The 9,168-nt window shown below is 34.2% G+C and overlaps 2 protein-coding genes across 3 annotated transcripts; both read right to left on the bottom strand.

The window, feature by feature from the left end:
* Positions 1-685: 685 nt before the first annotated feature.
* On the bottom strand, positions 686-4,053 carry LOC105639370 (phospholipase D alpha 1). The gene is made up of 3 exons (XM_012223404.4): positions 3,960-4,053; positions 1,321-3,220; positions 686-1,225 (listed from the first exon to the last, which is right to left on the bottom strand). Exons 1-3 carry the CDS (start codon positions 4,050-4,052, stop codon positions 786-788), a joined length of 2,433 nt encoding a protein of 810 aa, XP_012078794.1. The 5' UTR covers position 4,053; the 3' UTR covers positions 686-785.
* Positions 4,054-4,870: 817 nt separating this feature from the next.
* LOC105639369 (uncharacterized) lies at positions 4,871-8,268 on the bottom strand. 2 transcript variants are annotated; one of them, XM_012223401.4, is made up of 9 exons: positions 7,748-8,268; positions 7,525-7,617; positions 6,815-6,919; positions 6,506-6,658; positions 6,317-6,415; positions 6,032-6,160; positions 5,672-5,851; positions 5,309-5,399; positions 4,871-5,166 (listed from the first exon to the last, which is right to left on the bottom strand). In XM_012223401.4, exons 1-9 carry the CDS (start codon positions 8,105-8,107, stop codon positions 5,063-5,065), a joined length of 1,314 nt encoding a protein of 437 aa, XP_012078791.1. In that variant the 5' UTR covers positions 8,108-8,268; the 3' UTR covers positions 4,871-5,062. The 2 variants fall into 2 exon arrangements, with proteins under 2 accessions (XP_012078791.1, XP_012078790.1); XM_012223400.4 differs by having other exon boundaries at positions 5,309-5,425; positions 7,748-8,267.
* Positions 8,269-9,168: the final 900 nt, after the last annotated feature.

Genomic DNA, 9,168 nt, shown 5'->3' with positions numbered 1-9,168 from the left:
AAATTAAGAATGTCATTGAAGTTGGAGTCTCTCATCTATAGCAAATCATAAATTGATGTGGAGATTAAGAAAAACAATAGAAAGTGTGGCATATTTGATTAATTATAAGGTTAGACGATAACATTGTTGATGTGAAATCCATTTACGTTTGGAACCGGATAAGACTTACCTGTACGCAAAGATGTTTAAAAAGGTTGTTTCTGTTAATTTTTTTCCTCGATATCAATTATTTTTTATTAGTTCAGTATACTTACCGATTCATACAACAGGTTTTGGAAATTGTTCTGGTTTGAAATTATCATACGTTGGTGGGTGGTGGGGACCTATATAGACTACCACAAGGACTTCGTCTTGTCGCTAGCTGGAATATTCATAGGAAGTTTCCTCGTTTAGTTGACCTGTATCTGTTTGTACAGCCCAATTAAATTGACCAATCCAGTCCATATTTGGGTTTTATTTCAGCAGTAGTTGGTTTGTAGAACTTGAAAATATCAGAGAAAAGTTTGAATTTTAGTTTTCTTTTAGTTTTTTCTATAAATTTTGAATTTTGAAAATTAATTTTTATAATTCTATTACTAATTCAATTCTGTGATGAAGCAAGGCAGCAACCAAGACACATAAAATAGAGAACATCGAAAATTATTTTACAAAAAAAAAGAAAAAAGATCAAGATTGGTTATAAAAATTTATAAAATATGCTATTGAACAATGTGTCAGAAAAATAAACAGCACTAACAAGTTATTCCCTATCACCAACTCATCTGACGTGTTGGCTTTATAATTGATTAGGTAGTGAGAATAGAAGGAATCAACTCAGATTTGGATCCAAAAACATGCGCCTTAGTATCAGGAAAAAATTCTGCTCCTGGAATCTCTATAAGCTCTCCATTGTGAGTAACCCCAATAGGATAAGTAAGCAAATGGCCTGGCAAGTCATGTACTAAGTTATCTGAAGTGTAGAGGTCCCAATACTTGCTAGCAATGAGGTTAACCTTTCTAACACATTCTAAGGTCTCAGGTTGGCTAAAGGAGTCATCAAGCATCCCTAAGTGCTCATACCACAATGACATTCTTAACCCATGAACTTGACCCCTGGCTGCAGCCTGCTCATTGGTGGCTAAGTAGTGTGGTTGGTAGGCTCCCATTGCTATCTCTGTGTCTCTTGCCCCATCCATTGATCTTTGGTTGATGTTTGCCGATCCAATAATTATGTATTCATCATCAACTGCAACAGGAAAATATGTACATATAGAAATGACAAACTAATTAACCAAACTAATAAAGTTAGAATATGGAATAATTTAACTTTGTTTATATTACCTATCATCATCTTGGCATGAACATAGATCATGAACCTTCTAGCTTCCTGAGCTCTACTATAATTTGAATCATGTTCAGGTTTCTCAGGAGGTTCATGTTCTCCTGTCTTCTTCGTCTCACGATTGCCGAGGCAAAAGAAAGACAAATAGTCCTTTGGATTTGAGTCCAGCCCTTTAGCATGGAGGGCTTCAGCTATATCACTGTACATCATCTCCATTGTCCTATTTTGCCAATTCAATATTGCTTGAACAGAACCACTTTCTGGTACTCCTTCAGGCCACATTGGAATTACAATATAAACCGCAAATCTTTCTCCAGCTTCAATTTTACTTACAATCTTTAAAGACAATTCTTTAGGTATAAGATTCAAAGCACCAACCTCTTCAATCTTTATATCATTTGATTTCCTCCAGCTAAATGAGCTTCCAAGAAAATACTGATTCTCAATATAAATAAAATTCCGTGCTCTTCGAATAGCATTAATGTAAGCATCTTGAATGCTTCTATCAATTATATTATCCTTCCAATTAACAAGACCAACTTTTCTTGCGGATTCTGGATCTTCAGGGAAACCAAAAGCTGCTCCACCATCAATAGACCTGAAAACCTGAACATTCCAGCTTTCTTGATTTTCCGGTGAAATTACAGGAAATGGAGGTGTAAAAATGTCATTCAGTTCTTTAACCGGAACAAGCAAATTACCTTTCTCACCTTGCTTTTTCCATCTTTGCTCGAAATTAAACAAAACATCCCAAGCAGCAGGTCCTTCTATCATGCAATGTATGTCATGCCAAGGCTCTCTTGGTCCGCCTTTCTCAATCGCAGCATGCGCTATACTATGTTGATAAAAATCATTCTTATGATCAGAATCCAAAGTCCTGAAAAGGGAATGAAATTGATTATCATATCTTCCATCACAAAGATCAATTCCCCCGATAAAACTCACAATTCTTCTTTTTTCCGATTCTCCATTTCCCATTTCACTATCTACTATTAAAGTCTTCTGATGATGAGTGAAAATTGTGGAGACCTCGATATCTTGTATAATATTGTTCCAATTTTCTGGTTTACGCGGGCTTAAAACACAATTGACTTTCGAATTATGAAAATAGCTTCTAGTATCTTCATCATGGGTAGCCATTACTCCATCTTTCTTTAATAACTTACAAGAAGTTTTATCATCCCAAACAAGCATTAAAACCCTAACACCTTCTTCAGCCTTCTTCTTTAGTAGTTCTCCAAGAATCACATCTTCTCCATCTTTTCGCCTTTCTAAATCCCTTATTAATTTGATTTTAACATATACAGACCATCCTGTTATGTAAATAAAATGTTTTGCATTAGAAATCGCATCGAAAATGTCTTCCCAGCATCGATGAGGCTCATAGCACTTGCCCCCGGCAAGAGGAATCCTGGGGACATAATTATCAAGAAAATGAGAATCTTGATAAAGGGTAACCCTACAACCATTTCTTTGAGGAAAGAATGTGTGAGGTACACCCAAAACGTTAGGGCTTGTAATTCCTTTAGACCAATTGCTTCCTTTACTGACATCAAAAAATTGTAGTTTGACATGAATCTTTGAACGTAAAGGTTTATTTTTCTTATTCAAGATTCTAAGCCAAGTGTTTAGTGCTTCTCCATTTAAAACTTGCATAGCAGGCAAAGAAGCTCTTCCAATCACTTGTGATCCAATTGGATCTTTGATTTTGATAGAGAACGTAACATTGGAAGCCATATGTGCACAGTAAATATGGAAAGATTCATGCCATTGTGGATTAGAACTTGCATGTTTTAATTCTCTGGTTCGGCCAATTCTTGCTTCTTCCAACTCTATCGTAGCATATATTTTAGAGATACTTTTTCCACATGCAACAGTCCCTTCACATTTTTCAACTATCTGCAAGAAAAAAGCTAGTTTATGTAGCTAATTAAATACTTCAATTGATTCGTTTTAACAATTTTTAAGTTTTTAATTCTCTAACTATTAGCAACCGCAAAAGGCAGTTAATATAATAAAATGATAAAGTGAGATATAGAATTTCCATATTCTTTTTCACTACTAGAACATAAATCCAGCTAGCTCTGCAGGTTTAAAGACACAATATTTATTGAGCTAAAATTTAAAATAAATTCAACAATTTAACTTTTGAAATTATAAGAAAATTACTAATATTTTTGAAATTTTCATGACAATGACAAAAAAAAGAAACATCCTTATGAAATCGAAACTCAATGAAAAAAATATTTCTAATGAATTATACTATAAAATCTAACAAAGTTTAAATATAAATATTAAGACAAAACAAACCAAGGCATAACCCAGTGGTAAATGCATGTGTTACCTTGCAATAGAGTCAATTTGAATCCCCTTCCCCAACACTCCAAAAAAAATATTAAGACAAAAATATTTATTAACTTGTAGTAAAAGAAATGTGAATACAAGATCAAGTAAAAAAGAAACCCTAAAAAGAAATAAGCAGAAACCTAATTCTAATCTCTTCTGAATACAATCCATGCATGCATGCTTTCTTTAAAAATAAGTGTACAAAGAACAAGAGGAAGGATAAAACTTGGTGTATATGTTACATTGCTTGATAATAAAGATGATTCAATAATTAACTAACATATATGTGTACCTTGCAGAAAAAGTTGCAGCAACTTGAACCAGAAAGCCTATCAATCTCGAAGATGGTAACATGGAGTATTCCATGAAGCAGAACAGAAGCCATTGTTGACAGAATACCAAGCTTGATTCAAATCTATATCAAATAGTACCTCAGCTAACGGATATATATAAACATTTTCAAACTCTTAAATATATTCATAGAAAATAAAATAATGTATATGAAAACGACCAAGAGAAAGAGAAGAATGACGGTTAGTGGGATTGGTCGTAATAATTTGTTCTTCTTGGAAAAACTGAATATGAAGAGTTTCGCGGAATGGAAGTTGAAGCAATTTTAAATGAAAAGGTCACAAGCCAATTGTTTTGCAGGTAAGTGATTAGGCGATGGAGCAGGTTAATTAACTACTATGTTATATATTATAGTTTTTCTGTAGCAACTTGATTTTATTTTATTTTTATTTCATTCTACGTATGTTGGCGCCAGCGATGTTCCAATACATTCGGTACTAAATTTACAAGAAAATTCGTCTATTTTTTTTTTTAAATTTACTGAATCCATTGTTGGATTATATATTATATTCATCTTAAAAAAAAAAACATTCGATAGCTTGCATTTGTTTTTCTTTAGAAGTTCCACGCTTTCTACTGGGTCAAACAACAACCACCAGTCCACCCATCCGGCCGACATCAAGAACTGGTACTTTCAAGCTTCATCTTTCAAATAAGATATTAAATATTGAAATTTTTATTTAACTATATTTAGTTATAGATAAAATTAATATGCTCTATCAGAATCCGAATTGACGTGAAAAATTACAGGTTGTATGACGTATGAATTTATAGTTTCTTAAGGAGAAAAAAGGAAGTGGGTCTCATTTGTTTAAAAAACAATTTTTTTTTTGAAACAGAAAATGCTTAATCTCCGTAAGAAACTCGGGCAATTCTAGTTTTACCATATCCTCAAGTATTGTTTATCATTACATTACTATTGAAAGAGACAAAAGTGAATACAAAGACAATGTCAGGACGTTCATTTACATGGACAAGGGATAGCATGAAGCATCCTGAGGACTAAGATCCCGCGCTACCTGGAGTAGATGTTCTATGTTGATTTCAGGATAGTGCTGCAAAAGCCTCAAGTTTGCTGCAAAATCCCCACCTAATAGTCTGCTTTTCACACACAGCAACATTGCACAACATATCCGTAAAAGCATATCCTGCAGAAAGTAATTTCGCTTTCCATAAATTTTCATTCAGGCTGGGTTCATTTCAAGTGAGCAATTTCAGTCAATATGCGAGAGCGTACAAATAAGAGTTTCACAGAGAGAGAGAGAGAGAGAGAGAGAGTGAAAGAAAGACCTGAACGCCAGAAGGGTTGCTCAGAATAGAATCCCAAATTCTTAAGATGGACTGGAAATTGAACTCTTGAGTAAGTAATAATGTGATCCACCTGAATGCATAGAATTGTGGCTTAACCTGGAATTAGGTGACTAGGTACAATCAAGCTTTCCATGATCAAAACGAAAATTAGCACAGTGCAAACATGATGACTGTATGAGTTGTAGAAAAGACTTTGGCACAAATTACACCCGAGAAAAATAAAATGACTAGTACAAAATTAGTCAAAGCTCGAATACATGTAAATTTTGTGAAAGTAATTTATACTATTATTTAATGTAAGCAAAAAGTTCCAAACTATCATCTATTACAAACCTAATTTACCTTGGTTGTGAATTCAAGATGCCGCCATAATTCTTCATCATTTAATTTTAGCAAATCTGTTAACCGGGAAAGTGTGGATAGGATACCGACTGGACTATTATCTAACTGTTGACAAAAGTGATCCACCGAGTCACTTAGCAATCGAACAAAACAAGAAAAGCTGTCAGCTTCTGCATTTGCCTGAAGGATTGAACAACGGAATAAATAAAGTTATTTCTCTATTTAGGATAAATTCAATATACAATAGTTTGATTTCGTTTTTTTAAATGTATATTCTTAGAAATGTGAAGCAAATTATCTCATAGAAAAACAAAAATTTCAAATAATTTAGAACCAAAAAAAAATTATAGTATTTCTTACAGCATTTTGCTCATTGCTATCGGTACTGAATACATATAATATTGGTGCCAAGACCTCATTCATGCCTTGGACATAACAAATAGCAGGATTTAGCTTTGCAAATAGGAGAAGAATATTCCTCATTGCATTCTGCAGTAGAAAATAGGTTACAGATTCAGTCGTGGAGAATTCATTCTCATATCTTTTTCTTACTCCCTCGCTACAATTAAAAGCAGTAAAGGACAGAGAAGCTGAAAAGAATGAAATTGAAAGATGAGAAAAAGAGTCGGTGGTGCCAGATTTTACCCTGTTTTTTCTACTGAATGATGAGTCCCCAGAGAAAAATTTTATGTTTGGGTGTGTGCGCTGCAAATCACGGTCAATCTGATCTGCAATCTCCGTATGCTATATAAACAAAGTGTGCACATATGATGATTAATGGCTCCAGCTAAGTACAAGGAGTTGAGGATGCCTTAGAATTGACAGAAATTTTACCTGAAAGTATTGATTCCAAGCACTGGCCTTACCAACACTTAAGGGGTGATCTTCATGAGAAATTCCTTGTCGCTTAAGTGGTCCAGCAACGTCACCTTCACGATTTAAGCCATCAGAATTCAATGCATCATCATTTTCCTTAGTGAGCTCTGACTGTCTAGATTTAAGCTTTTGGTTAGTGCAAGGTAACAACTGAAGGCACCAACCAAAAAGTACCGAATTGAATATGTGCAATAAAGAATGCATCTGTTTAACTAAAATTAAGAATTTTGTTGATAAGCAAATAGCATACAGCAATCAAAAACTTACAGGACTCAACAAGAGCTCCTCTTTTAGCTTGGCATATTTTTGTCTATTATCAGTCAGCTCCTTTTCCCACAAGTCACGGGAAGGAGGTAAATAACCTAAAAGAAGCTGTCAACATTTGAAATTGAGGATATTCAGGAAACACTCGAAAATGGAGTATTTAAAGATTAGTTTTAATTTAGTACTGTAAGTAATTATTTTCTGTGAAAATTGTTATTAGTTGTACATTATACTAAGAACAAACTTCAAATTTCAAAAACTATTTGTAATACATATGCTCTAAAGTATTTACTAAGTACGAAATGATCTACTCTGCCTGTATGCAAATCCATAGACCTTCCCTGACACAATCGTATTTCTACGAGCCTCACCGTTATCTCTTTCTTTCTAGCAATCTTGTCCTATGAACAATAGTATAGGTCATTTCACCCCATCGTCGAAAAGAAAAACACAAGGCAAGAATAATGTTTACATTACAAATCTGATTATCCACAGTCACAAATTTTGAATTCCCAAGGATGGTTTAAGGCTTTCTCTCAATTTAATCCATAGAAGTAACATTGTCAGCGCTTGCATATAAAGTTCACAATTATGACCCACTACAAAATGCATTCATTATAATACAACTGAAGTAAAATTCATCAGTTAATTTCAGCTTGAAATTTTGAAATATAAGGGAAACAATATAATTAAACAGTACTTAGAAAGTCTACCTTCCAAGTTGTGGCGCGTAATCCTCCTCCTTCAGGGAGGCCTGTAGTAGCAATTCTCCTCAACTTTTCTAAATTTATCTCCTTCTGAGAAAGCTGACCGTAAAAAATAAAAAAATAAAAAAATATCAAACATTAAACCTATAGAAAAAAATCCATTAAACCCAAATTTGAATTAATTACAATAAAGAAGACCATGAGAAATAAAAGCGTTTCAAATACTCACCTCATATTCAAGGTCAGATCTTTTCTCATCCGCCGCAATAAACGCCATCGCCGAAAGCTGGCCCGCTCCATCCTTTTCCGGTCCTTTTCGAACCTTATACTCTTCTTTGTTTATTTTTCCATTAACGCCAACACCATCATCGCCGCCGTCATCATATTCATACTGGTATTGATAATCATTTCCCTTGTCGAACTCGGCCCCATTGGGCTGGATAATCCCAAGCTCCTCTCCGGACTCAAAAACCGGGTCGGACCCTCCATTTTCATCTTCCCTATCGTGGAGACCCGCGACCAAGCTCCCAAGCCGGTCTGGGAAGACGCGGCGAGCTTTGTCGGGAAGCTTGAGCTTGCCTTTGAGCATGTAAGTGAGCTCGGACTGAGTCAGTTGAGGTAAAACGAGCGAGTTGGATTTGTGGGTGTGCGTGGTTGTTCCATAGGAGTAAATTGAAAAAATTGAGAGGAGAGTAGGGAGTCTTTAGGTGGGTGAGTCATGACCCGGGCTTAACTCGTTTGTGAAATCAGTGCTTCTCTTCTGGAGAAGACTGGTAGTTAATAACGGTTTGAACGGCAGTTGTAGCAGAAGATGTAGGTCCATGTCAAAATATCATTTCCTGAAAAAGCCCATTACAGCCCAACTGCAATAGAAACTTGATGGATTACAAGCCCAAAGCCCAGAAACAAACTATATCCAATTGGTTAACCGGAAAGATTAGATTAGTAGTTGTTAATAATTTGAGTCTTCTTCTTCTCAATAATCTGTATCCATACATTCTTGATTCCTACTTTACCAATGAAGAATCAAAGAGAAAATCCAATATGAATTCAAGACAATATGTGCTTATTCCAAAGTTTGTTGAAAATGCTCTTATGTGCTGGAAAAAATGGCACTTTTGATGTTTTTAATTATCAAAATTGGCATAACTTCTCACCAATATAATATTCTTATATATATCCTCGTCTTGTAAAATTATTTTATGATAATCTTCGATATAATTATGAAAATCATATCTTGATATGTTTTGTTCACGGGCAAAATCATTGAAATATATGAAATCATTCCGTATTGTGTTCTTGATATTCTTAGTTAAGAGACGGAAAATTCTTTCCTTAACTTATGGAATCGAGCAATCCCTTTTGAATAATTATTCAATAATAGAATATTTTATTTTAAATGAAAATTTTATCTTTTTTTTCTCATTTTATTAATCACTTTTGTGTTTATAATTTTATTTCAACGAGAATTGTCTAGCTATCATGTAAAGAATTCAGATACGTTTCTGTGGTTATGCTTTTAGCTGAATAGAAAATAAATCTTCCTTGTACTATTATTTTCAATATGAATGCAGTTATTGTCTACCTCTCTTCTCAATAATCAACTTTAAAGCTTGGTCTTGGATTTAATATTGATATCGACTTATCAAA

This window comes from Jatropha curcas, chromosome 8 (assembly GCF_041381405.1).
Source record: "Jatropha curcas cultivar XTBG-Jc1 chromosome 8, XTBG_Jcur_1.0, whole genome shotgun sequence".
Classification (NCBI taxonomy): Eukaryota; Viridiplantae; Streptophyta; class Magnoliopsida; order Malpighiales; family Euphorbiaceae; genus Jatropha; species Jatropha curcas.
The sequence above is the reverse complement of the archived record's forward strand: the minus strand, read 5'-3'. Positions and strand labels throughout refer to the sequence as shown.